Source organism: Manacus vitellinus, unplaced genomic scaffold (assembly GCF_001715985.3).
Source record: "Manacus vitellinus isolate BGI_N305 unplaced genomic scaffold, ASM171598v3 scaffold_97_pilon, whole genome shotgun sequence".
Classification (NCBI taxonomy): Eukaryota; Metazoa; Chordata; class Aves; order Passeriformes; family Pipridae; genus Manacus; species Manacus vitellinus.
The window spans coordinates 388,657-416,645 of record NW_021940906.1 but is presented as its reverse complement, the minus strand read 5'-3'; the positions used below and the strand labels follow the sequence as shown (position 1 = coordinate 416,645).

The following is a 27,989-nucleotide window of genomic DNA, read 5'->3' as shown; positions in this document are numbered from 1 at the left end:
GGGCGCCGCGCCTGGGAGCGGCTCCGCGGGGACAGCGCCGGGCTTGTGGCCCCGGGCAGGGCCGGGCCCCGCGCGTCCGGGGCCCGAACCGGAGCTGCAAGGGAATGGCCCCGGGCACTCGTGCCCGGGAATAGCCGGTGGCGGAGGGGCGGGAGGGGCCGCGGGGCCCTGCGGCGGCCGGGGCTGCGCTGGGCACACGTGGACACAGCGGTTGTGTCACGCGTGTACACAAAGGGAGGCGAGATGAACCCGGCACTGAGCGTGTGGTTCCAGCAGCCTCGGCCGAGCCCGTGTGGTTGGGCTGTGTCTGCACAAACATTGCCTCGCGGTGTGAATGCCACTGCACGGCTCCCGGTTCGCGCAGGGCTACTGTCGTTTTCCGGGTTCAGTTTGTGGCCCCGCACGTTGTTACCAACACAATTCAAATTCTCTTCTGAAGGCTGAGGTACAGTGCAATTGGGGCTCTTCAGCGACATTCGTGTCTGTAGCATCTGAGCCCATTGGGAACCTAAATTCATTTAAAAGACAGCCCTTTGAGAAAATAATACCCAGCTATTTATACAGGTAAAAGTATTTGCAGTTCTGGGGTGGAAAAGAGTGGCCCAGAGTAATAAAGGTCAAAAGTAGAAATACATTTGATGACCTGAGGCCTCTGCTCCTCTGTATGAAGCACATCACACAATCAATTTTTTTAATCTTGCCTTAGACCATCTAGGTAGTAAGGAGAACACTTAGGGTCATTTCAAAGTTTGGGCTATCACCACACGGGGAGTTTGTGGCAGCCAGGATCTACTTGTCCAGCGTTTCACTGAACTGAGGCCTTTTATTGCTTCCTGCAGTCTCCTGCCTTTTCCCTCTGAGCAAATGAACCCATTTCCTTTGGCTCCTTTCACTGCATACACTGCTCAGCCCCAGGAAACCTTTGTGCTCAGGAAGGTGAAGATCCTATGGAAAAGCATGCAAATGCATTGCAGGGCAAGCTGTAATTCCACGATCTTGAAGAAGCCAAATTAAGGCTGTAAACTGTATTTTCAACAAGGAGTTTTCAACAACAGATAAACCTTTCAGCATTGCGTGATGATATGTGTTCACTTCTGTTCTTCCATTGTAATTTTGGACATTTTAGGCCTCTCTACATCTAATTAGGCAGAACAGTTCAAATTCTATATTATGTTGTGGTTTGTTTTCTTAGAATTAAGTATATTTCCATCATAGATGCCATGTGTCACCAAATATGTGACTTAAAATCAGGCAGTATCATACATGGGATTTATATAGAGTTCAGTGTAAAAGATTTCACCTACAACATTTTTAGCTGAAACAAATAAATAGGTTATGAGTGCCCATGCAGGAATGTGCATGGGAGAGAATCAGTTCTAGTTAGCTGTTGGCTCTGTGAGGTTTAGTGTCATCCATTCAATGTGAGATTCTTACAAGTGTGGGTGTTTTAAAAGCTAAGGTTTTACCATCATGAGATCTGTCCCTTCCCACATTACAGGGTTCTAATGCGGGTGTTTTGTCTGTGTTTCAGTGGTCGAAGGATTGGCTCTGCTGGATTTAGGGGTCTCGCCGTATTCTGGAGCTATTTTTCATGAGGTTGGTTTGCATGCTTTGTTTTAAATGTGATGTTCAAGTGTCACGTGTCTTAGTATTGCAGCTTGCAGCCTGTCTTGTCCCAGAGGCTTTAGAGAACCTCAGCTCATGTAGTTGTTGTGCAGTAGTTGTAATGACCAGCATGAGGAAATACAGTTAATCACAGACTGCAGGTGATAGATATCACAATATTTGTTACTGCATATAGAAAGTCTGAGGCAGGAGAGCTCTGTAATAAGTGAAATATTCTGTTTACATCCAGATGTTTCTGTCGGCAGAAGCTGGAGCAGGGAGACAGTGTCACTGGGAGTCTGATACTGAGTACTGGGTAACAGTAGCTGGAGTTTCTGCATTTGCAGAAATATTAAGACTAGCACAAGCATGCAGTTTATTTATTCCTCATCTTGAAAGTGCCTCATTCCTCATTAGGAATGAGGCATTTTAACTTAAGCACCCGTGGGGCTTTGTGCGCTCAGGTGATCTTATTGATATGAAGGTACACTCACACATAGTGTCACCTAGGGTGAGGCAGGTACTTTGTATCCCTCTGAAAACTGGTTTCTTTTCAATAAATTCTCCTTCTCTAGATACAGTTTTCTCCCAGACTGTGAAATACTTTCCCATGCTTATTTAGACATAATTTATAAAGTATTTTAAAAGAAATCTATTTTCTCACAGTGAAGACTGAATTTACAGCATGTAAATACAGTACTTCCAGATTAAGCTTTTGTGCAATAGGAATAATTCAGAAACACGCTTTTCCTCTTACCCTAGAAGGGAAAAGCTGTGGGAGCAAGAGGATGATAGGACTGTAATCCTACTGCTTTATGTTTTCAACATCTTTCTTATTTTTGCATTATAAAACACTCATCTAAACAACAGGCTCAACAGCTGTGAAACCAGCTATGTAGGAAATCTTTCAAAAGTACCTGCAGACATCCTAAAAAAAAAATAGATTCTATAGGAAAAAAGCCACTTTCTAAAGCTGTTTTTTGTATGCTTTCTATTGTAAGTCTATCACTAGTAGCAGAATTGAAAAGTTGGAATAGAGTACAATTTTCAAAGTTGATGGTGTCTTTAATAAAGTGTATTGAAGACTCTGCAAGGAATAAGGCCAGTAAATGTGCTTTGATTAGTCACTTAGCTCTGAAGTACCAATGTTGGAGAAGAGGCCAAAGAAAATTACTTTTGGCAGTGTCTTGCAGTACAAAGTTTTTCTCATCAAATTAATGGTGTATTTTATCTGGACAGTATTTGACATGGATTTCCCTTCTGTTCTCTTTTAGACCCCTCTGATAATCTATCTCTTTCATTTCCTGATTGAATATGCTGAACTGGTGTTCATGGTAAGTGCTCCTGGAAAGCTCCTCTTGAAAGGCCCCTTTCAGGGAAATGCTGAGGGTGATTTCAGTCCTGCAGGAATCGGGGACCTTCAGCCTCTCTGTAGCTCATATTCCTGCTGAGCTCACATTTAATTAGAAAGGCAGCTTTGCCTGTACAAACCCACTATTCAGGCTTTTCACTTCTTGTACATATTCCTTCTTTTTTGTGAGTTCTTGCTTAGGTAAGTATCCCCACAGAGGGATAGGAAGGTGTCATTTCAGATTTCAAAGGTTGCCTCTTACAGGTAACAAAATACTTTGTCCCCCCAGCCTAATCCTTACACTGCTGCTTCTCACTAAACCCACTGCCAAATCCCAGGCCTGCAAAGAGCACAAATGGGTTCATCCTCCAAATGTCTCTTGTAAATTTTTCTCTTAGTTCTGCATAATTCAGGACAGAAATCCTATAGCTGGCTGCACATGGCACCCAGTGGAGCCTCTGTCCCCAGGTCCCTGCCAGGCAGGGCTTGTGCAGAGATAACAGCCTTCTGCCCTGGGCTAGTGCTGGTTGTTCAGATGACTGTGCTGCTGCCTCGGAAGTTTAGGACAGTTCAAGGCGCTGCTGGATTAATGGCCAGAGGGGTTTAACCAGCTGGGCACTGCCTGTGCTCTAACTAGACCAGTGATTCTCTCTATTACCCTCACTTGCTTCAATTTCTTTCCTCTTAATTTCCCATTCTCTTGTTTTGTAAATATTTGTTACAGTTCATGCCTGCAAGGTGAACCTGTGGTGTGTGAGGGCACTGTACAAATCAGCAATCCAGTGTTTTTAAAGCTTGTGTTTTCTTCCCAGGAGCTGAGTCAGATTAGCCTCCTTATTCACTGCTGACCAATACTGTTTTCTCTATTTGTTTATTTTGCTTACAATCAGTCTGTCTATCCCTTGCTTTTTTAGGTAACTGATGTGCTAACTGCTGTTGCCCTTTACTTGGCCATCCAGGACTTCAACAAAGTTGTGGTAAGCTGACTTCCCAGTGTTGCTGGTCCTCTTCTCCCAGCAAATATCTTGCACCAAAGAAAACACATGCCAGAGGATGCAGTATCAATTCCTCGTTGCAGTAAATCTGGTCATATTTTAATGATAAACAAACGTGAGGACTCAATGTGGTAAACAACTGAGGTATTTTAAGTTTTGTTGTGGCACTATTACAGTATGGAATCACACTGCATGTGAATGATGATCACAGTAGTGTACAATCTTCTACAGCCTGAATGTTTTACCTTGGAGAGGGTCTCTTTGCACAGAGCATGAGGTAATACACAGACTAGAAATGTGTAAAGGAAGAAATAAAAACGTCCAAGGCTGCGTCCAGGGATCATTCTAATGAGCATGGTGAGAGTCTAACATCAAGTATTACTCGTTCCCTTCAAATTACAAGTACGTGTATTTGGAGGGGAGTGATTACTCCCAGCTCTCTCTCATATGTAGCTCAAAGAACATTTTGTGTAAGCAATGCTGTGCTCTCTGCAATTCCAGAGGGGCAGAGATTCACTATCAGCATCAACAGGGAGGCTACATTTTCTACAGCATCTGTGTGGTCTCCCATCCAGCTATGTGCTTGTTCCTTGTCCTCTGACTTTGAGGTTGAAGAAATAACTCACAATAGAACTGCAGACATGTAAAAATCTCACATGTGAGTTACTTTGCTTGTTGAGAATTTATTGCCAGCATCTCTGTCTTTCTGTCTCACCATGACATAGTTCCGTAGGTTCATATTTCAGATTTCTCTTTTGGCTCCGTGGAGAGCCTCAGAGAACAAGATAAATGAAAGAGATTTAGTCTAGAGATATCCATCTTCAAAATAATAAAGACTGCATACTTCTGAATCTTGGGTTTTCAGTGGCTTGTGTGTTGAACTACGAATTTAAAAAGTCAGTTTTTCATTAGAGATCCAGACTGGCATTAGGGAGATTGAGAGTGTTCAACTCTGATGTGGTGAATTCATTGTCAGCTGACACAGGTAATTAAGGAAGTTCAAATAAGTAGACATTATCTGCTTTCTCTTGAGTCTCATTTCAGTTGCTAAGTATTTGGGAAAGGAGAGGGTGTTTTGCTCTGTTTGTACAACTCCTCACATAACCAGAGTTTTGGCTCACAGCTGGGGCTCAGATATGCTCTACAGTAATAGAAACCCCATGTAATTGGCTGAGTAATATGAGATAGAATTACACAAGTAATATGAAACCGTGGTTTTCCTCTCCTGACAGTCTTTGATCATTCTCCCTTGTTCAGTTCAAAAAGCAGAAGCTCCTAATAGAGCTGGATAAATATGCACCAGATGTGGCTGAGCTTGTCCAGACACCCATGGAGATGCACTACATCCCCCTCAAGGTAGCACTATTGTAAGTATTGCTCTTGTAGGCTGCAGTGGGCTGCTTTGGTTCCTCAGCTCCCTTTGGGTTTTATTTTTCTCATTTGGGGCTTCAACATTAGTTGAAGGTTGGTTTTTTTTTCCCAGAAATTCTGAATTTCCTATTGGCCCTGAATACTCAGCTAGAAAGTAAAAAGCAGATGCATTAGCACGTTTGTTGCCAGCAAGTAAATTTACTCAGGCCCTCCAAGGCTGAGCAGCATAAGGTCATTAATTTGGTAGCAAGAATGTTGTGTCCGCACAGATCACATCCCCACTTATTTTGCCTGTGTACTAATGTTATCAAAATTGATTCTGTGCCTTCCAAATGGTGTCTTTTCAGAAAAATTAGGAGAATTTTTGAGCAGTTGGACAAAATGCATGCTGAATATCACAACCTGAATATCCCAAATTCCTTATTACAGTTCAAAGATATTTTCAGGTTGTCATCTTATTAATTTCACGTCTTGGTGTTCCTCTGTATACTAAACATTTTTTTATTTCAGAAGACTTCAACTAAAATAAATCATATACAAGCAAGATACCTACTGTTAAAGAATTTTTTTTATTGGTATTTTGACACAGAGAAATTATCTGAATTATTCTGTGTCAGAGAGAGTTCTCCATTAGATAAGTTTTTATTTTTTCTCATTTCCTTATGAATTTTTTAAATGTCAAATTCCACATGGCAAGAAGGGTAGAGTGGGTAAATTGCAGTCTGTTTTGCTCATTACTACCGCAAAGCTGGCATTAAATTGTACCTGTCCTGCTGTAGGCTGGCCCTGTAAAAACACTGAAAAAGACAGACTGAAGCTCAGAGAAGTAGGAAAATAGAAAGAGATAATTAGGAAATCATCAGCCCTGTCTACTCACTCTGATGTTTAATTTAGTTATTAGCAAAGCTGATGGGTACATTAGGGTTATTGTATTAGCTTATTGTATTGGTAGTCCTTCCAAACCTTTTTCTGTGCTCTGAACCTAGTTAAATGAAATTATTGTAATTCTCATTTCCAAAGGGAGCTGGCATCCTTGCCAACTGAACTGTGGCTGCATTCTGGAGGGTAAAGGTGTTCAGAGTTTGCTGTCTTTCTATAATTCCAGTTGAAATGTGCTAAACTTGCACAGCTGGTGGGTTTTGTGCTCACATCAGGCCACAGTGAATATAAATGATTGCTCTGCCACAGCAGGAGACTGGTGCGCTTGGGTTGGGGGAAACTCTGCTCGTGTCTCAGAATTTGTTTCCGTCTTACCTTCTTATACTTCTGCAGAGTAGATGTGAGTAGCATGAAAAGTTTGCTTTGGACCCAGTAATCCTAGATCTGGATGAATAAATGTACAGTGTTTCTGGAAAGCAAAAAACACTTTTGGTAGTTGTTTTCTAGGCTGGAACTTGCATTTTGGAGATCTTCCCAACTCTCCTTTCTGCAGTAGGCTCCCTGTGGCCACTGTGTCCAGGGCTGCAATCCAAAGGTCTGTTTTTTCCTCCAGATCGAGGAACCTGTTCAGCTGAGTTAATTTGCTGATGAGAGGATCCCATCAACTGTAAATAAAATGCATCTGTTTTTTCTTTGAACATCTCTTTAATTAGATGCTGTCTCCTTTGCATGTAACGTGAGTTTTGCTCTTTTTCAGCTACCTGTTAAACCCCTTCTCTGTGATGTCTTGTGTGGCAAAGTCCACCTGCGCCATCAACAACTCTGTCATTGCATTCTTCATTTTAGCTACAATAAAAGGTAACACAATGAATAAAAGAGGGTTCTTTATGACTTTCTAGGAAGATTATAAATGTAGCAAAAATGAAATCCAGATGGAACTTTACAGATGAGATTGCTACAAGGATCTCAGTAAAACACAGCAGAAACAGGACTGGAGCAAAGTTCCACCTGAATCCTGAGATTAAGAGACTGTTATTTGGCTTTCACTCACAGTTGTAAATATGGTTTGAAATGAACTAATTGAGCTTTGGGGAAACAGAAGAGTAACCAAAGGCCCATACCAGCACAGCTGAATAGATTATATCAGAATAACTGTTTCATTCATCTCGTGCATAATGCCAGCTTTCTGTTTCTTTTATGACTCTCCAGTGATAAAATCTTTTAGCATATGTGATTTGTACTAGTCACCTAATTTTGGGAGTTCTCTGCTGGATCAGAGGAAAGGTCACTCTGATCTCATCTCCAGCAGGGCCCAGACCCAGCCACTGAGAAAAAAAAGCTGATATAGATGGTTTTTATTAGTGTTTCCAAAAGGAAGTTTTCCTGTAATTATTGGGTAGTTGAGTCAGGAGGGACTTCCATTTTAAAAGTATTTACAATAGCAAACAAGTGGGGTCTGTTTAGTTAAACTGATTTTTTAACTGTTCACTGATACCCTAAGACCAATACTTTGGTCATAGGCAAAACTGTAGTAACTGTCTCTTGTGGTTTCTCCCTGACTGCAAATGTGGCCACCTGGGCTTTAAAGTGGACAAAGAGAATATCAGGTTATGACTGATTTCTGGGAATCAATTCTACAGATCTGTGCAGAATTGAACACTCAATAAAGTAGAGGATGGGGAGGTTTCTGTCAGGAGAGTGTAGTTGCAGAGTGGAGAAGGCTCATCACCAGATAACCCTCTGTTTTCTCTTTCAAAGGTGAAAGAGAGAAGCTCTTCAAGTGTGTGATGTCAGGCTGGCAGCTGGGCCAGTGCACTGAGTCAGGGTTCTTGCTGTCTAAGCTGCCTTATTACAGAGGCCTTCCATTTAGTCTATAGCTATAACCGGGCTTGTATTTTTGTTGTTTAACCTGAGACCTTTTGGACTTGATTTCTGATGTTGGCAGGTGGGAAATGTAAGTACTCAGCACTGAGCTCAGTCTGAGACACCTCAAATAAAGCTGCTTCAATAAAGGCATTCATATTTTTGAGACCACTTGGAAAAGCTGTGCTAATCCTTTCTGTGCCTCAGTTTTGGCTAATGTCACTTCATTCCTTCAGCTGCAGACTTTCACTTGCTCTCTGGCTCAGAGCTTTGCTGAGGCCCTGACACATTCTGGTGTTGGGGTTATCCAGCATGCCCAGTGTAACAGCTCTTACATGCAGAGATGACATTAACAGCAGCCAACATGGTCTCTATATAGACTGAGTTACGTTAATCTCTTTCTGTATGTGAATGCCAGGTGATACAAACCAGTCAGTGGTTCCTTCATATGGAATCAGTCATTCTCCATTCAAAATGTAGTTAACAAGAGGACACCCTCCAGGATACATTCTGCTAAAAACTCCTTTAAGTAGTGTCCTATATTTGTGAATCCCCTGTAGAGGGTTATGTATTTCTTCCCATTTGGACTTCCTGTCTGTATGGCTGTTTATAGTAGAAGTTCCTTACAAATGAACATTTTTTGTCTTTGCAGGTAGTGCCTTCCTCAGTGCTGTGTTCCTGGCCTTAGCAACATACCAGTCACTCTACCCTCTCACACTGTTTGCTCCAGCCCTTCTTTACCTTCTGCAGGTAGATGATTTCTAACTGCTGGTACCCATTGTCTTCTTGTAGCTGTTCAGGGACAGTCCTTGGCTACTGAGAGGGGAGTCAGGCAAATGCAGAGTTTCAGAAAAAGTGACTATCCTCAAGCCATGGCAAGTTGGAAACCTTAATGGGAATGCCTGTGAGTGGAGAGAAGGGAGCAGTAAGCCACCTACAGAACTTGCCCAAAATAAGTCCTGTTCTTTGTGTCATGTGAATAGCAATGAGGGTTTTAGAGCTGGAGAAGTTCCCTTGCACTGACATGGATTACTGAACTGTGTTAGTGTGAGGAACTGTGTGTTTGAATTACTCAAACTCAGAAATGCTGATTTGGGGTTTAGTGGTAAAAGGCATTTGCTTGTGAAAGGGACTGGTTGTTCTTTCTCCCTTTCCATTAACAGGACCTCTGAATTCCAGCAGGGCCGACCTTGCTAATTTTATTCTGCTGTGGGAGCAGGTGAGGCTGTGACCACCAGCAGAGACTCAGCCCACTTCACAAGTCACTTTGAGATCATTTTTATTATTTTTGCCCTTCTGAAATCCTGCTGTTGTGTGCTTCAACAGTCTTTCTTGGTTGCTTTTGATGATGATTTTTATAGCTAATCTTAACTACGGGTTCATTACAGCATATTCTTAAATCTCTGAGCTTCCAAACAGAATGAGAGCCAGTTCTAGTTCATTTACTTTCTCTGACTAGCTGACATGAATGTCTCTTACTTCTTTTCAGAAATTTTGTTATTATTACTCTTTGCAAGACAGGAACTTCTGCCGAGTCAGTGTTGCTTTTTTAGTTTGGTAATTTTTAAGAGAATTTGCTTTGTGTATTTTACATTTTGGTCTCATTTGTTCTCTTTTAACTTTATTCAAAGTAAAGTACAAACATTATACATCACATTCACAAGTAACAAGTGCTTTGATATATGATTGCCTAATTTGCAACTTTTAAAGGCAATTATACCTTTTATCTAAATTTGTAAATGAACTTTCCTGCATTCTTTGTGCAGAACTAAATCACTTTTCTCCAGCACTTTCCAATCTGTCCTGCCAAAAATTGTTGGTAAACTTGCTTGCATTGTTCCAGCAAGTGACGTTAGACATGCTGTGACTGAGAAAGCAGAGCGTGCTTTGCGCAGAGCCCACAGCAGTTAGGACAGGCTCTCTGCACATCTCCTGCCATTGCAAACCCCAGTACCCAGTGGAAAAGCCACATCACTACCCAGAGCTGCAGAACTCTGAGTGATTCCCAAAGGTGTTTGCCCCTCTGTATTTCTGTGCAAATGTGTTCAGGGGACCTGTTGGAATGAGGTACCCGTATGTCATGTTATGTGACAAGGGCTTGTGGTTGACTTGTGATGAGGACAGGTGGCAGTGGCAGGACTGCAGCAGTTGTCTTTGAGGAAGCAACCTTTCAGAGGGGCTCCTTGGTGCATAGGAACCTACTGGATGTCCTCTTTCCCTGATGTTAGCAGAGCAGGGTGGTGGCGACCTGGCACCACAGGATGGTGGGTCATGGAGCAGGGCTTTCAGTCAGCCCGTTGAGTGGGCTCATGCAGTAGAAGACAGGCAGCAGTGCAGTATTGCAGACATGTCAGATACAAGTGTAGCTCTGAGGAGCTGTGTGTAAATTGTACACAGGGTGCACGAGACATGACTGCAAGGAGAAATGACCAGCTTTGCTGCTGTATTTTCAAGCACAGTTCTGGAAACATGTGCAGTGTGTATGAGTTAATTGGCCAGAGTGAAGAACATCAAACAAATTGTGCTTGAGAGCTGCTCCTTCCAGTGCCATAGTGCCAGTGTTTGATGCTTTCTGTCGTCGGTTTAAGATGATGTGCTGAACACTCAGGCTTTCTTGTGAGACTCTCCACCTGACAAGATGCTTCTGTTTCACTTCCAGCGTCAGTTCATACCCATCAAACTGAAAAGCAAAAGCTTCTGGCTCTACACCATGCAGTATGCCTCCCTCTACCTGTGCAGCCTTGTAGTGATTATCTGCCTCTCCTTCTTCCTCCTCAACTCCTGGGACTTTATCCCATCTGTTTACGGGTTTATGTGAGTATAAGGATTCTTACTGGTAATGTTGTTTCTTGTCCATCACACATGCCTGACCCAAGAAGTGTGGGATCTGTGATTTACTGGCAGTGCAAGAAAAGAAAGAATATATGAAGGAGAGCAGCCAACTTCTGTTAATTAACAGCAAAAATTAAAGGCAGGAGGTGTTTTCCACTGAGTTGATTGGAAATGGGTTTCACTGTTGAGCTACCGTGGCTGTGAAATTTTCGTCTCTGGAGAAATGTCTGTTTTGGGATGCTTTAAATCCTGCTGGGGCATTGGGAAGAATTCACCAGTAGGATTTAAACCTGCTCTCCACATTTTGTCACCCCTTTGTTTTCTCTTCCATAGGTTTACAATTTATGTCCTTCATCCAGTAGCATAAACTGATTAATTAATGTAACAGAAGCAGGGCAGTGGAAAACAACCATTTAAAAATTTACCTTGACTTTTCTTTTCAGCCTTTCTGTTCCAGATCTGACACCCAATATTGGCCTTTTCTGGTACTTCTTTGCAGAGATGTTTGAACACTTCAGTCTTTTCTTCGTATGTGTGTTTCAAATCAATGTGTTCTTCTACACCATTCCCTTGGCAATAAAGCTAAAGTAAGTATGAGTGCATTTCTCTGCTGCTTTTATTACTCTTAAGTTGTCTAGTGGAACCTTATAATGCTGGAATCAGATGTCTCTTATCTACGAACCTGAAAAAGATTTTTAACCCACAGTCTACCCTTCTCGTTTCCCATAGTTTCAGTTTCTGTTCCTCTTAAATAGACTTGGGCTCTGCAATGCCAAAATGTTGCAAGCATCAAAAGAGAAAGCAGAAATAGAGGCTGTAGAGGTGCCTGCTCCTTGCCAGCATAAACCAGTGTAGTCAGAAAGCAAGAACTCCTGACTGGAACCTTGAGTTCTTTATTGTCAGAAAAAAGTGAAAATTTGGGGACTCTCCTAGCTGACTGCACTGACAACGTTAGCCTTCTTTCTGCTAAAACCAGCCATTAACACACCTGGACTTTCAGTGAACGACATGATGGTGTACCGGCAAGATAACTCTGGGATTCTGCAAATCACCGTCAGAGGGGAAGTGCTGGTTGCGTTTGGTGAATAAGACAGAGCTGGGGAGAAGCAGCGCAGGTGACCGATAGTATAAATGTGTGTCGGGTGAGGCCCACGGTTTCTGGGTGAGGGCAGTGGGCAGTGGTCCTCCCTGACACTGCTGCTCTGCAGAGCAGCTCCGTCTGCCCCACTCAGCACTCGGAGTCTTGTCTGGAGAGAGCAGGGATGCAAGAACCACAGTCTCTTCTATGGGAGGTGTGCTCCCACAGCACATCTGTGCCCTTGCTCGTACTTATTTCCAGTTTCCAGAGACCTACTACAGCCTCTTACCCTTCGTTTCTTTTCCCTTCCAGGGAACACCCTGTGTTCTTCATGTTTGTCCAGATTGCCATCATTTCTATCTTCAAGTCCTATCCCACTGTGGGAGACGTTGCACTGTACATGGCCTTCCTTCCAGTCTGGAGCCACCTTTACAGATGTAAGTCCTTTGTGCTTGGTTATTCCTTATCTGGAATGGGAAAGGGCCTGCAAAATAATTGTCACCACTAAACCAAACCAGGCCCTTGCCCACAGGCTCTCATGGCCTCCTTGGGATGTCTGGAAGGAGGCTTGATTTTTTTTTTTCAGGTGATACAGTCCCTAACATGTCTTTAGGACTAGGGTTGAAATTGGTCAAGGAGTACCTTATCTTCTAAGGGTAGTAAGGAGTACTCCTTACTTCTGCTAAGGGGTACCTTATGAGTACCTTATTTTCCCCCTCTCTCCAAGTTGCTCTGAAGATTAACTTTTTTATAAGAGCCTTTCACAATCCTGTACAATGGACATGGCTTATTTGAAGTGCATCCATCATCCACATGTTTCACTCTCACTTAAGGTTGTGTGATTTGAACAGTGCTCCTGCAGTTGGTGAGTCCCCCAGCCTTAAAATGCTGCACCTTGCGTCTGCTTTTTTGCTTGGAGTGAAAGTAACTGAACTATTCCAAGCAGTTGTCCAGTTTTTCTTAAATGCTGCTTAAAGACCCTTTTTAACTCTTGAAATCACCAGAAAGCTTCCTGAGGATTTTCAGGCTCAGTCTATAGAACCTGCTGCCCTGGAGAGATTTGGAAATGCTGTGTTTCTCCCGGTGTTTCATGCTTAAACCAACTGCTTTGACCGACCCTGCCAGGCTGCTTTTACTGCAGCCTTCTCCAAGCCAGGCCAAGTGTGTTCATGGAGGGCTCACCTGCCTGTTGTAGGAGATATAATCAGGAGTCAGGAGACTTTGGAGATCTTCTGCTCTGTAGGTTTCAGATTCAGGAGAGCTGCGGCCAAAGCAGCTGTGATCAGACAGGGCAGGAAGCCCCAGGCTGCCCCTGAACACGTTGCAGTTGTAGCAGGTGATGTACTTTTGAGAAGTCCTCACTCAGTGTACTTCAGTTACACATTCCAAGCATCCAGTGAGAGAGGCAGTCATCTGTCACATGCTTCCACCCCAGAGAGTGTGAACAGACCTACTGATCAAGAAGTTTAAAAGAGGTGTGAACATGTTTGGATGTGACAATGCTCTTAAAAACATCAGCGACCTTCAGCTACAGAGTGATGGGGAATCTTCAGTCTCCTTCAGGGGCATTGACTGAGCTGTAGCCAAGCACCAGCAGCACAAGTGCCAGGATGGATTGCAACACTGCTGCCAAAGGATAGGCATAAGCAGTTCACAGAAAACAAAATCTCTTCTGGTCTAGTAGTTCCCAGCTCTTTTAGACAAAGTCGCGCTTGGTTTTTGTCCATCTGACGTACTCGGGCAGACTGACGGATTCTGGCCGCACTTGCACCTCCCGAGGTCGTGCTTGTCAACACATTTGGCCTTTAGGAGTTTCCTCCTTTTATGGAGCTTTCATTTCCTTGCCAAGTCCCAAGGAAATCTCTCTTTTCCTGTGGCCCACGGGTTCATTTTTCATCTTTGTCATCAGCTTGATGAGGCTGGGGATTGACATGCTCTGCTCTCCGAAGTGTGATGCTGCTGGAAAGGCCTCTCTCCATTCTGCTGGTTACTGCAGTGTAGACACCGTAGACACCAAAAAGCCAAAATATCCAAGGAAGAGTGTTTGGAAGCAGGACCTAGAAGGAAAGAGCTACAAGGGAGGATTTCATACTGAAGCAAAGGCAGAAGTATTTATTTTAAAGAGAAATATAGTGGATTTCTTATAAAAGGTAGCTAGGAAGTTATTAAAGCAAACTGTGAAAGATTACTGGAGAGAAGTATGTGTTGGCAAGCGCCTCTCACCCCTTGCACACACTCTAAGTACCACTGCTGTTTGTGTGAACATGGCTGATCAATAATACATCATTTTGACAGCTTGGTTTTCTTTTGCAGTTCTCCGGAACATCTTCATCCTGTCATGTGTGCTCATTTTCTGCTCCTTCCTGTTCCCCGTTCTGTGGCATCTGTGGATTTATGCAGGAAGTGCCAACTCCAATTTTTATTATGCCATCACGTTGACTTTCAACATAGGGCAGGTCAGTAGAGCGAGGCAGTCGAGGCTGCACTGCGGGCAGGGCGCTGGATGGGGTGGCCTGTCAGCAACAGTGCATTCTGCAGGATGCAGTGGCTGCCTCTCTCTGTGGTCCTGCATAGCAGCTTCCTGGCTCTCCTCTTGCAATTTGCCTGCTCCTCACCCTCTGGCACACTAATGGGAAAGAGTTCTGGTGGTATATGAACTACAGTTTAACAATCCACCCAGACTGTGCTGCAGGTTCCATGCTCTGTTGCTGATAGCAGATGAAGAGCATCTCAGTATGGCAGAACACAGCACACGTGAATGGAGAAGGGGAGTAAGAGGGGAAATGGAAAAGTCTCGAGGCAGCAGCAGTGGGGCCAGAAAACAGGCAAATGAGAGCAGCCCATGCATAGGGGCGTGGCACCAGCTGTGGGCTTAGGGGCATGTGTAGGGTCGCAGTGATGCCAGGGCTTGCCCTCCCTGCCTTTCTCGAGGCCGTGCTGAATACATGACTGCCACTGGCCTTAGGCACCGTTGAAGGATGGAATTGAGTGTACACAGGTGCTACAACCTTTTGTAAGTCCTTCCTCTATGCTGTTTGCCATGTCCCTGAGCCCTGGGACAGTTTCACATATGGGTGAGCAGAATGTTCATTTCATGTTAAAGTTGCCTTTATTTTGAATGTGCCTCAGCCATTTATGCTTGTCTGCTTCTCTTAAAGCCAGGGGAGCAGTTTGGCCAGGGGCTGAAAATCACCTGCTTGTACATCCCAACCCCTTGATAAATGGAGAAAACACCCATTTGGTAAAAGCCAAAAGAGACTCCAAGGGGTGAGAAGGAGAATAGAGATACTACTGAGAGGGGCTGATAGGAAATCAGGAGTGGTTCATTAACTCCTAACTACGTCTTGCTATGGAATGAAAGGAATAGTAAAACTTTAATTAGAGATGCCAGGTGTCAATATTCTAAGCAGATTTTATTTCCTACCTGAGGAAGTCATAGCAGATCCTGCAAGGTCTTCTGCTCTGTGTAAATGCAAACTTAGCAAAAATATCTTTTTCTGATTTCCTGGTGAGAAAGACCTATCCTTCATCCCCACCAATCTCAGCTCTTTTTTTTCCCATTCAGACATCTGCAGAGACATTTAGTTAAAAGTAAAATCACCTGCACTGACAGAGCCTGTGAGCAGCTCAGCAAAGCAAGCAGGGTATGGCTGTTTCCCTCTCCCTGGGCACCTCTGCCCTGCTCTGTCTGTTCTCCTTCACACTTTCTCCCCTGACCTCAGCAGTCTGCAGCCCTGTTTCTCTTTCCCTCAGTCTCCGCCTGGTCCTCTGTCCCCTCCTGTCCTGCCATTGAGCCTCTGCAGCAGCTGCTGTTTTTCTGTGCTGTACTGCACAGTAACCCAGGCAGACTCTGCCTGTCCCTCCCTCCATGCCCTGAACACTGCCTCATACTTCAGGTGACATAGTGCCACAGCAATGCTTTAAGTGGCATCTGGACACTAGGACAATGACTGCCAGCTCGGGCTGGCACTGAAGAGGTTTTCCACTCTAGTTTGTGCTCCTGTGTCCAAATGGAAGAGGGCAGTAGTCCTAGGGAAGGGTCACACTGCAAGAGGCTAAGTGACAAATGGCACTACTGAGCCAGGTCCCTGCCCAGCCCAGCCTGCCACAGCAGAGGTGACCGCTTTAGAGAAACCACTGACACCCGCTCCTGTAACCCCAGGGCTCCCAGGCAAGGCAGCAGACCCACACTGGGCTTCAGTACAATCAAAGCTGTACTGGCTTGGGGCGGAGCAGCTGGAAAAGGACCTGGGGGTGCTGATCAACAGCAGCTGCACATGAGCCCAGTGGGCAAGAAGGCCAATGGCACGTGGCCTGCACCAACCATAGTGTGGCCAGCAGGACCAGGGTAGTGATTGTCCCCCTGTGCTGGGCACAGGTGAGGCATCATAAATCCTGGCCTCAGTTCTGGGCCCCTCCTGACAGGAGGTTGTAGGCAGGTCGGGGGGCTCTTCTCCCAGGGGACAAGTGACAGGACAAGAGGAAACAGCTTCAAGCTGCAGCAGGAGGGGTTTAGATTGGATATTAGGAAAAAATTCTTCACTGAAACTGTGGTCTGGCACTGGAACAGGCTGCCCAGGGCAGAGATGCAGTCACCATCCCTGGAAGCATTCAGAAGCCATGTGGGTATGACACTTGGTTTCATGGGTTAGTGGTGAACCTGGCAGTGCTGGTTTAGCATTTGGACTCGATGATCTTGGAGGTCTTTTCCAACCTTAGTGATTCTATGATTCTGTGAAAGTGGGGCTGAGGAGGGGAGGAGGACCCATGTGATTTCCATGTCAGATTTCCATGTTCAGTGTGGTTCTCTGGCACCTCAGTTGTGATTTCACACTACAGTGCAGCCGGTGGCAATGCCAGCCTGAGGTGCACCCTCCTCCTGGGATGTGCCAACATCTGTGTGTGTGGCAGCAGGCTCAGACATGGATCAGGAGAATCCAGGGGACAGTCAGCTCTGTTCAGCACTCAAAGGGAGGCAGTGTGCAAACAAACACAGGGTCAGCTGCCCCACAGAGAGGGCTTGAGAGCAGAGGGGCAGGGAGGAGATGCAGCAGTGATGGGGGTGGAAGAAGGGCTTTGACCTAGTGGTGCTCCTGGATTTTGTACTGTGAAGCCACAGCCTTGAATTTCAGCTCTTCTCTTCACCCCTTGGCCTGGTAAGTGTTATTTGTTAAACTGTTAAAACTCCTGTTGGCTAAGGCTGACCTAGGGAGCTGTGGAATTCCTTCTGCTGCCTGCACACTTCCTACCCTTTCAGAGTAGAAATGGTAGCTATCCAGCCTGGATAAGAGAAGGCTTCAGGGAGATCTTAGAGGCCCTTTCAGGGCCTAAAGGGGCTCCAAGAGTGCTGGAGAGGGACTTTGGACAAGGGCCTGGAGGGACAGGACAAGGGGGGATGGCTTCTCACTACGAAAGGACAGGGTTAGATGGCATACTTGGAAGAAATTCTTCCCTGTGAGGGTGGTGAGGCCCTGGTACAGGTTACCCAGAGAAGCTGTGGCTGCCCCATCCCTGGAAGTGTCCAAGGCCAGGTTGGACAGAGCTTGGAGCAACCTGGTCTAGTGGAAAGTGTCCCTGCCTGTGGCAGGGGGAGGAAAGAAATTGAATCTGTCATTGTGCTAATGAATGCATTTGTGCTAATAACAGCATTAAGTCCTCATATTGTCCAAACACAGCTCAGCAGACAGAAGTTACAGAGTATTCTGAGTTGAAAGGGACCCACAAGGATGATCGAGTCCAACTCTTAAGTGAATGGCCCATATGGGGATCGACCTTGACCTCAGCCTTTGCATTATTAGCACCCTGCTCTAACCAGCTGAGCAAGTCTCAGGCTCATGATCCTTGAGGTCTCTTCCAACCCAAACCATCTGTGGATTCTATGGTAAACAGTCGTAATTGAGAAGTTTTGATAGCCAGCAGCAGCAGAAGACTCAGCATTTGGGTTGAACTGCACAACAGTTCAACCAGGAAGGTTGTGGAACAGATCATCTCAAGTGTGATCACACAGCACGGACAGGACAACCAAGGGATCAGACAGCCAGCACGGGTTTAGGAAGGACAGTTCCTGCCTGACCAACCTGATCTCCTTTTATGACCGGGTCATCCATCTAGTGGATGAGGGAACGGCTGTGGATGTGTCTGCCTGGACTTAGCAAAGCTTTTGATACTGTCTCCCACAGCATTCTCCTGGAGAAGCTGCAACCTAGGACTTGGACAGGGGCACTCTGTGCTGGGTTAGGACCTGGCTTACGGCCAGGCCCAGAGTGTGGTGGGGAATGGTGCTGCATCAAGTCAACATCCAGTCACTAGTGGTGTTCCCCAGGGCTCAGAATTGGGTCCAGTCCTGTTTAATATCTTTATTGACCATCTGGATGAGGGAATCAAGGGCAACTTCAGTAAATTCGTGGATGACACCAGTTGGGTTGGAATGTCAATCTGCTGGAGGGCAGGAAGGCTGCAGAGGAATCTGGACAGGCTGGATCAATGGGCCAAGACCAGCAGTGTGGGGGTCAACAAGGCCAAGTGCCAGGTCCTGCTCTTGGGTCACAACAACCCCCTGCAGTGCTCCAGGCTGGGGAAGAGTGGCTGGAAAGTGCCCATTGGGAAAGGACTTGGAGGTGCTGATTGACAGCAGCTGCACATGAGCCCAGATGGCCAAGAAGGCCAAGGGCATGTGGCCTGTACCAGCCATAGTGTGGCCACAGGAGCAGGGCAGTGATTGTCCCCCTGTGCTGGGCACCGCTGAGGTTCCTCGAGTGCTGTGTCCAGTTCTGGGCCCCTCAGTTCAGAAGGACATGGAAGTCCAGAGAAAGGAACAGAGCTGGGGAAGGGGCTGGAGCACCAGGAGTGGCTGAGGGAGCTGAGGTTGTTTAGCCTGGAGAAAAGGAGGCTCAGGGGGGACCTTATCACTCCCTATGACTCCCTGACAGGAGGGGGAAGCCGGGGCAGGGTCAGGCTCTGCTCCTGGGGAACAAGGGTCAGGACAAGGGGACGCAGTTGTGTCAGGGGAGTTCAGGTTGGACATCAGAAGGAATTGCTTCATGGAAAGGATGTTAAGGCATTGGAAGGGGCTGCCCAGGGAGGTGGTGGAGTCCCTGCCCCTGGAGGTGTCCAAGGAATGACTGGACGTGGCACTCAGTGCTCTGGGCTGGGGGACAAGGTGGACGTCGGGCATAGGGTGGACTTAATGATCTCAGAGGTCTTTTCCAACCTTACTGATTCTTTGACAGCATGGAAGGATGTATGGAAGGAGTCCTGTGGGTACAGTGAGATGACCTGTGCAATTGTGGCACAGCTGGACCTGCCATTGTTGTATACTTTGGCCAGTTTATGAAGCTGCTGTCTCCTTAGCAGAAATGTCTGTAAGAACACACCAATAGCAAACAATTAGTGTGAGTCTCCCTTGGCTTAACACTGTGAGGGGTGGACATGGTGTTCCCAGGGTTGCAGTTGCTCCTCTGGTGGAGCTTGCTGGACAGCCTAGGAACTGCTTACACCACTTACAGGGTCTGTCACCAACATGTGTCCCTCTTTATTCTTGGTCTGAAGCACCACTGATGTATTTGAACATCTCACTCCACAGATCCTGCTCATCTCAGATTATTTCTATGCCTTCCTCCGGCGTGAATACTACCTCACTCATGGACTGCACTTGACAAGGCAGGATGGGACAGAGGCCATGCTGGTTTTGAAATAAGGATTGTGCCCACCTTTCCCTGGGACATGGACTACTATGAGGAACATGCAAAGCTTGGGGTATGTGGGGTGGGTGGGGAAGGTTCCCTGAATGAGGTCTGACTTTGGGGATGATACCTACTGAAAGAAAGGGCTGAGGTTTTGGGAATGTCCTGCTGAGCTGTGGGCTCAGCACAGAGACTGTAAGAGCTGCAGTACCTCCGTTGGAGCATCTCCCTCCCCTCAGCTGTGCTTTCCACTGCGACCTCAGCCATTAGCTCTGGGCAGCCCAGCAGGAACTGGAGTGTCTGAGCTAAACCCACGAGGGTCCAGGAGGAGCTCAGACTGTGAACTGTTTACTTTTCCATCACTGCTTCTTGGAGATGTTTGCTTCTCCTGGAACCTTCCCCTTCACTGCTTTGACTAGTAAAACTCTGCTTGGCACGAGGCAATCTCTAGGTACCTGGTGCCTGAGCCCTGGCTGCAGAAGCCATTTCTTGGTGGTCCCACTGCTGTGGGATCTGGAAAAATCCCATGTGCTCAGGCACAGTGGGTGCTGTGATCACAGATGGGTGACCAAGGATGATGACCTGTTGGAAGGAGGACAGATGGAGCTGCTACCACAGGTGGTAACCTTGGCACTCAAACACTAGTGAGAACTGGAGTCGGGGTGGAAGCAGAAGCCGGGGGGAGGGTGCTGGGTAACTGCTCTATCCCATTGGAGCAACACAGACATTGCCATGTTAGGACCATGCACAGAGGCACTGCAGGTCTCAGAAGAAATACTACTGAGGAGATGGACTCCCACTGCTCCCAGTTTCTGTCGGATGACAAAGCCTGGCAGTTCCAGGCTCACACTGTGCTGCTGTGGTTGCTCGGGGCAGCAGCCTGGATTAGGGACCAGTGGGGATCACAATCTCCCTGTAAGGCCTCAGACCAAATGCAGGAGGAGCCTCAGTCACTGCTGTTATTGTTGGGCTCCTCATGTTCCACAGCTGCTTAACACTAGTGGATGTGCCCTTCTCTTGTCCCCCCTTGCCATGGGCTCGTGGCTGTGTGTGGAGGCTCCCTGAAATCAACCTCCCTTGGTCCCCCCTGCTCCCCTCTCTGTGCTCAGACCTGCTCACCTTGGAGCTGCTGCTGCTCACCCCTGAATGTGGCCCTCTGGGGTGCAGCCGCCAGGCTCTGCTGGCTATGGTGGCACCAGGATGTGACCGCAGTGTGACAGCCACCTGCAGTGTCCCACTGATCCCAAGGGACATCTGAAGGGTTGGGAATGTGACATGGAAACCACAGCTGGTACCAAGCAGCTGAGATGGATGTGCCCAGGCAGGTGTGTAAACATCTTTCTTTCTGGACAATTAACACTTTTGCCTTACTGCACTGCTGTCAGCGCTTAGGGGGGGTGGAGCCAAGCCCAGCTCAGCCCCCAAGCTCAGCTCAAGCCCCGAGCTCAGCCCCAGGCAGGGCAGCCCCAGCAGCGGCCTGAGGGCACAGGGAGGGGCAAAGGGAGCCTGGGCTGCTGAGCTGCCGGCAGGGCATGGCAAGGAGCATAATAAACTGTGCAAGTTTTGAACACCTTGTGTGCTCTGTGGTTATAGGGGGGAGCTAGAGAGTGGGTGGGGGCTCTGGGAGGCACTGAGAGGTACGTGGAGGGGTCAGGAGGGGACTTGAAAGCAAATACAGGACTTGGGAGGGAAAACAAGTGACCAAAAAGCACACAGAGGTCTCTAGGCCAGGCTGAAACCCTGCCAGCTTTAGGGAAGGCCAGATATATACAGGTGACCTAACAGCAGTGTAAGAGAAAAGGAGAGAGTGACTTAGCTGGAGCTATGGGAGGGTGCCTATTTTACAGCCCCCTCTTCCCACAAAGCCAAAAATAATTCACCATCAGGAGGGAGCCAATGCTGGGAGGCAGCAGGACTGACCCAAGGCCTGCAGGCAGCATCTCCATCCTCTGCAGCCCCATTCCTGGTCCCACCAGCCCCCTGGGGTGGGTCTATCTGGGTCTCCCCGGGGAGCAAGCCCCAAAGCTGGACTCAAGTGCTCCTGAGGAAGGTGATGGGGTGAGTTCTGGGGCAGGGGAGGAGCAAGGGGCAGAGGCATGACATTGGCATGAGCAGGGACAGAGCAGGGGAATAGACAGGGGAAGGGCAATAGGCCAGGAGCATGGTCAAGGATAGGGAAAAGGAAAGGGCAGGAGCGGGAATGGGCAGGGCAGTGGTCAAGGGGTTTGGAGACATGGGGACAGGGGCAGAGGGATGTGGCAGGAGCAGGGTAAAAGGCAAGGCTGCCGTCAAAGCCTGATGGGAACAACAGAGCTGACACCCAGGACTGACAGGAGTGCAATGGGCCCTGCCGTGGAGATGAGGAGCAACCCCAAATTGCCTGCAGTGGGCCCAGGGCCTGGGCCTGGCACTGCAGTCATCATGCCACCATGAGGGGCACACAGAAAATCCTTCACTGGAGTACTGTTTTGGTTGTACCCACAGGCTCACAGCTGTATTGACTGTTCTGGGGGGTGGCATCAGTGGGAAGGGACTGCACCGGGGCACTGCACCTCCTCCCTGGTCTGCAGGAGCTTCTTCAGCGGCACCTGAGGTAGGAGGGTGCCTCAGCCAGGGGTTCCCTCCCTCACCTGCTGAGTCCTGGCTCTCCCTGGGGCTCTGGCTCCATAGGATGTCAGCACAGACTGGATCTCCTTGTGCCACCATGGCCTCCAAGCAGGTGTTGGCAGTTGCTACAACCATTGCAACAGTCGTGTTGCAAAGAGCAACACATGCACCACCTTCCTGTTGATGCCAAAACAAGGGCTCCCGTGTGGCCTCGGGGCTCCCTGCTTGGCTCCAGGTGACAGTGGGGGCACAAAGGAGGTGATGGCCACCAGCCACCGAGCACTTGGCTGGAGGGGGACGCCTGCCCACCTATCCCACAGCACCACACAGGACCTGACTCTGCAGGGGTCAGCTCCTGGACCCCCATGAGCCAGGACAGGCTGCTGGGATCCGCACCCATCTGTGTCACGCACAGGTGGCCAGGGAGGGGCCGGCGCGGTGAACATTAACCCCAGGGCAGTGTCTGGGGCTCCTCAGCAGAGCAGCTCCAGCGCCCTGGCAGCACCTGCAATGAGGGGGCTCCAAGTCCGCTACCACCTCCTGGTAAGTCCATCATGATGGGGTCCCACACGGCAATGTAGGAGCTGGCAATGAGCTGGGGGCAGTGCTGGGAAGCACCAGCTAGGCTGGACACATGGCTGGACAGAAGGACAGGGGCTGCCCTGGGGAGGTGCAGTGGGTGATGGGCACACATGGGACCTGCACCTGTAGCCACTCTGCCCCCCTAGGATCCAGGCACCCTGGGGGCAGGAGATCCTCTGCCACCCAGTGTTGCCCTTGCTCATCCCTCTTGTCCCCTCAGGGCGACCAGCAGGGAATTGCTACCCACTCACCCTTGGGCACGGACTGCACCCACAGTCAAACTGAGCATGTGGCTGGGAGAGACACTTGTCACCAGCTGCCACCAAGACCAAGGCACATCCCTGAACCCATCCACACCTTAGGGTCAGCCTAGCAGTGGGCAAGGAGGGAAAAGGTCATGCTTTGCCCCTTCTACTGGAGTTGAAGTGGGACTGAAGTTGTTGAAGCCTCCCCTGCCTTCCCTTCCTCTTTCCTCCTCGGGTGGCCACACGCCCTTGAACTTCCGTGTGCAGCAGTGGCACAGCCTGGCAGACTGCTGTGGGGAGCAGAGGCTGCCAGGGACAGGAGGTTCAGCCTAGTGGACTCTGGACCCCTTTGCCCAGCCCCTGGACAGAGGATGGGAGACACCCCAAGCAGTGCAGGGTAGGGAGATGCTGCTCCCTTGGGCCCACAGTGACATTCATCTCCACCTGCCCTCAGCCCGACCAGGATGAGGAGCTGCCTGTGGGATGTGAGGAGCCAGCCAGAGAGGGGCAGCTGGGCTGGGAGGGAGCCCCAGCAGCAGCCCCAGCCCTGGAGGAGCCATGCAGGCTGGTGCTGAGCACACCGAGCAGCATCCTGCAGGACAGGGAGATCCATGAGGTGAGGGACGCTTGCCAGCATGGGCACCCACCGTCACATTCATCTCCCCTGTGTCACGCAGCCATGGCCACTGTCCTGCCAGGAACTGCTCCAGTGTGAGGCCAGATGGGTGATAATCCCCCTGTCCTTTGGGAACAGTCATCTTAACAGCACCTCAACATCACCTCTTGGGGTGGGGAGAAGGATGCCTGGGGAGCCATTTCAGAAGGGTTTTCAGGGTGAGGATGCTTGGGGAAACATGCTAGGAGCCTGCTGGGTAGTTTGGGAGCTTGAGGAGACCCTTTGGGAGCACGTTTAGGAGGAGGATGCTTGGGGACACCCCTTGCAGGATGTTTGGATGCTTGATGAGCTCTCTCAAGAGGATACTCGGGGCAGGGGGAGGATGCTCAGCAGCAGCCCGTCAGCCCCGAATGAGCCCACTCTGCCTCAGCTGGGCCCCCACCTGCCCTCCCGGCTGACACAGCAGCCCTGGTGCCTGCAGTATTCCACCAGGCGGGATGGCTTCAGCCTGCGGACGCTGTACCGGCGCGGGGGCCAGCCGGGGTCCCCGGCCCTGCTGCTCATCAGGGACACGGAGGCGCAGGTACAGCCGGGCCCTCCCCTCCCAGCTGCCCCACGGCACTGGGGGCAGCAAACCTGGCGGCATCCGGGACCTGGCCACATCCTCGCTGCTGGAGGCAGGATGGGGGACACGTCCTGGCACTGGGGAGCCCCACCGAGCACTGTGCCATGAGCCTCCCCTTCTGCTCTCCCCAGGCCTTCGGTGCCTTCTCCTCCAGCGCCATTCGCTGCAGCAGTGGCTTCTACGGGTCAGGGGAGACCTTCCTCTTCTCCTTCTCCCCGGAGCTGAAGGTGGAACCTGTGGGCCACCAGCTGTAGGCCACCCCGGGGAGGGGGGGGGGGGTTGGCGATGCCCCTGGGACTCAGCCACGCCTGGGGGGCACGACGGTGCTGGGGAGGGGTCTGTGGGGTGGCATGGCTGTGCTTGGTCCCCTCAGTTTTTCCGGGGCTGGGGGGAGAAGGCAAATCCCAGGCAGTGAGCAGGGGGGGCTCAGGGAAAGGGGCTCTGCCCAGCTGGGGGCCGCCAGGGACCCTCTGCATAGCAGGACAGTCACAGCCCAGCGCTGAGTTGGCAGGATGTGGAGGCAGCTCAGCCACATCTGCCTGCTCTGGTGGGACTCTATGTGTGTGATGGGGCATCAGTGGTGGCAGTTGTCCCCTGATGGGGCCCCCGGGGCTGCTGGGAGGGACGGACCAGCAGCAGGACAGTGCCGATAGGCTCGGCCAGGTCTTCCTCTGCAGTGGGACACGGCCACGCTGGGCAGAGCCAGCTTGGCTCAGCAACCCCCAGCTGTTCCTCACGGGACAGGGACAGAAATGGGGACACTGTGCCCCAGCCCACGATCCCCACTGACTGCTGTCCCCATGCAGGTGTTCAGGTGGACAGGCAGGAACGACTTCTTCGTGAAAGGGGATGTGGACCTGCTGATGGTCGGCGGGGGCAGGTAGGAGTTGCACTGGTAACTTCAGCCACCCACAGGGCCACCAGCCCTGATGGCCACAAGAGCCCTGTGGAGCTGAGTGCAGGCACGTGGTGGTGGTTTGAACCCCAAAACGCTGGCACAGATTGCCCAGCAGCACTGGCCATCTCATTGCCTGGCTTTGCTCCCTGCCCACTCCCTGCCTGCGGGCACGATGGCATTCCTGGTGCGGCTGCTTGTCCTGTCTCATGCCCATTTTGGGGGACAGTGGATGGGGACAGGAGGTGGCTGATCCCCCAGGAGGTGGCCTGGGACGTCTCCAGGCATGGAGGAGGCAGGAGTGGGGACTCAGCCAACCGTGCCGTTGGCACATTCCCAGCGGCAGGTTTGGGCTGTGGCTGGACGGGGACCTGCACCGCGGGGGCAGCTGCCGCTGCGAGACCTTCCACAACGAGACCCTCTCGTCCCGGGAGGAGTTCTGCGTCCAGGACCTGGAACTGTGGGGTCTGGCCTGACCCCACCAACCACACCTGGGGACAAAGGTGGCACCAGGGGGATGCTTTGACACCGACGTCTCGTGCACAGCTGTTCCCTGCCAGGACCCGCCGAGCCTGTGGGACGGTGCCAGCCTCGCCCCTGCCTCCCTCCCCCCAACATCCCCATGTCATGTGCCAGCAGCCAGTGGGGGCAGCATGATGGGGACGGGCTGCAGTGGGGTCTCAGCCCTACAGTGCTGCTGCCACCGTGCTGGGCTGCAGGACGGCCCAACCACGGCCCACACAGAGGGCTGCCTGGCTGGGATGGGGGCACACGGTGTGCGGCCGGGCACCGTAGGGCAGAAGATGGAGGAGCAACCTCCGAGAGTGGCTCGATGCCGGCAGGACCAGGCACGCCCAGGAGCTGGCAGGGCTGGCAGGCAGCACAGTCACCACTCCTCAATAAACAGGTAGAGCTGCACCCACAGCCTCGTCCTTGCCCTGGAAACAACGAATGGCACCATGAAGGTGTGCAGAGCCCGTGGTGGGGAGCAGGCCTGAGCTGTGACAGCACCAGCTGTGCCCTGTCCCAGCCCAGGCCACAGCAAACAGGGGGTCAGCCTGAGGCACTGCTTCAGGGGGGTGCAGGGATCCGTCCCTCTGGACCCCTTCCCACCCAGAGCTCCATGACCTGTTGCCTCTTGCCTGGCTGACAGGGTTTAGCTTCTCACTCCTGGATGCTGGGCGAGCTCTCCTCCACCATCCCTGTCTCAGCAGCAGGACCAGCCCCACGGGATTCCAGGCAGGGGTGGTTCATGGGGCTCCATGGCAGGGCAAGGGCCTGCCTGGTTTGACCACACTTGATGTATTTATTGTAGGAGCACAACTGGATGCTGAGCTGAAGTATCACCCCATGACCTCACCTGATGATCCCATGATCTCACCTCAGCTCCTGCCCCTAAACCCGCAATTTTGTGAAGCCTGGATCCCACTGAGCCCCAGGCTGCAGCACTTTACTCATCTACCCACCCTCCCTACCCCACTTGTACCTGCGTTGAACCTCACCAGGCATTTCCCTGCTGATTCCATCTCCCACAGCCCACCCATGCCACCTCTCCAGCAGCTGGCACCTACTTCTTGCAGCACACATCCACACAGGCTGTGGGAGATTGAAGGAGAAACAGGTAAGAATGGATTTAAGCCAAGGACAGGACAGACAGAAGATGAAGCCAGTGCAGGACACAGGCAGACAATGCATCAACCAGTCCTGTTTTAAACATAACCCTTTCATACCCCCTTTCTGCCTATCCTTTGTTCCTCCCTCCTCCTCCACTTTCAGAGTCCCACCAACCCCCTCCACCATCCCCAGGGTTACAGTCTGACCTGTGGCGAAGTTCCAGTTGCCTTTAGTCTCTTGAGAGCCCACCAGACAGCTGGAGCAAGGTTTGTCTTCCTCCCTTTCTGAATCCTCACAGATAAAAAAAAATGAATGGTTCTCCTGCTGCCCACACCGTTCCCAAGGCACTGTGCCACTGGTCAGGTCCAACCTCATCACCTCCCTTACCCCATGACCACAAGGGTTGGCTTGTTGTTCACAGCTGCTCTGACCAGGTGCCCTTAGGGGAGCAGACCCTGCGCCCCCGTGCTCCCCGAATGGCCTCGACACTCCAAGTGGATGTGCCTGGAGGCCACTGCAGCCCTTCAGGGCACCCAGCTGGGGGCACATGAGCCCTGTGCCCTGGTGCCACCCAACACTGCCCAGCACCATCCACCCAGACCTCACACATGTGTCCTCCTCACCCCTTGAGGTGCCACGTCTGCTGCTGCCAACGGCCCACGAGCACAGCTGGGGCACACAGCACAGACAAATGCCTCCCACAGCACTCACAAATGCCTCCCACACCCCAGGGCTGGCAGGCTGTGGCCTCCATCTTCAGCCCAGGGAGAAGAGAAGGAACATCTTCTCTGCCCTGTAGAAGCTGCTGCTGCTTCTGGTGGCGGCAGCAGAGAAGGCACCAAAGGTGCAAGCCATCACCAAATAGACTGGAGAAAGGCTCCAATAAATTAACCTTGCCCACCCAGGAAGACACCAGGACCTATTCCCATTCCAGGCCTCTCGGCACTGCCTAACCCCTCACCAACACATAGCCCCTGACTTCAGGCCCATTTCACATTTCTGCCAATAGTGCTGGGGAGGATCACAGGCTGGGTGAGGTTGGAGGCACTTCTGGAGGTCACCTTGCCCAGTCCCTGCTCCCTCAGGGCCACCCAGAGCCAGCTGCCCAGGATGTGCCCAGGTGGCTTTCGAGTCTCTCCACAGATGGAG

At 50.0% G+C, this 27,989-nt stretch overlaps 2 protein-coding genes across 2 annotated transcripts; both read left to right on the top strand.

The window, feature by feature from the left end:
* The first annotated feature begins 243 nt into the window (after positions 1–243).
* On the top strand, positions 244–21,224 carry PIGU (phosphatidylinositol glycan anchor biosynthesis class U). Its single transcript, XM_029965312.1, has 12 exons — positions 244–295; positions 1,532–1,596; positions 2,880–2,939; positions 3,871–3,933; positions 5,209–5,318; positions 6,959–7,059; positions 8,717–8,814; positions 10,724–10,878; positions 11,340–11,483; positions 12,287–12,411; positions 14,288–14,430; positions 19,557–21,224. The coding sequence occupies exons 1-12, from the start codon at positions 244–246 to the stop codon at positions 19,668–19,670; spliced, it is 1,230 nt and encodes a 409-aa protein (XP_029821172.1). The 3' UTR covers positions 19,671–21,224.
* A 1,549-nt stretch (positions 21,225–22,773) lies between these two features.
* TLDC2 (TBC/LysM-associated domain containing 2) lies at positions 22,774–25,702 on the top strand. Its single transcript, XM_029965311.1, has 6 exons — positions 22,774–22,806; positions 23,545–23,706; positions 24,137–24,289; positions 24,463–24,558; positions 25,138–25,211; positions 25,567–25,702. The coding sequence occupies exons 1-6, from the start codon at positions 22,774–22,776 to the stop codon at positions 25,700–25,702; spliced, it is 654 nt and encodes a 217-aa protein (XP_029821171.1).
* The last annotated feature ends 2,287 nt before the right edge of the window (positions 25,703–27,989 follow it).

What these genes read in the sequence shown, in the direction of transcription:
- TLDC2 (XM_029965311.1), top strand. Translation starts at nt 22,774, where the DNA reads ATGAGGGGGCTCCAAGTCCGCTACCACCTCCTG. An exon ending in AGGACAGGGAGATCCATGAG is followed by an intron (nt 23,707 to 24,136) that starts GTGAGGGACGCT and finishes ACTCTGCCTCAG; the next exon opens with CTGGGCCCCCACCTGCCCTC. An exon ending in TCAGGGACACGGAGGCGCAG is followed by an intron (nt 24,290 to 24,462) that starts GTACAGCCGGGC and finishes TGCTCTCCCCAG; the next exon opens with GCCTTCGGTGCCTTCTCCTC.
- PIGU (XM_029965312.1), top strand. Translation starts at nt 244, where the DNA reads ATGAACCCGGCACTGAGCGTGTGGTTCCAGCAGCCTCGGCCGAGCCCG. An exon ending in CCCCTCAAGGTAGCACTATT is followed by an intron (nt 5,319 to 6,958) that starts GTAAGTATTGCT and finishes GCTCTTTTTCAG; the next exon opens with CTACCTGTTAAACCCCTTCT. An exon ending in CCATCTGTTTACGGGTTTAT is followed by an intron (nt 10,879 to 11,339) that starts GTGAGTATAAGG and finishes TTTTCTTTTCAG; the next exon opens with CCTTTCTGTTCCAGATCTGA.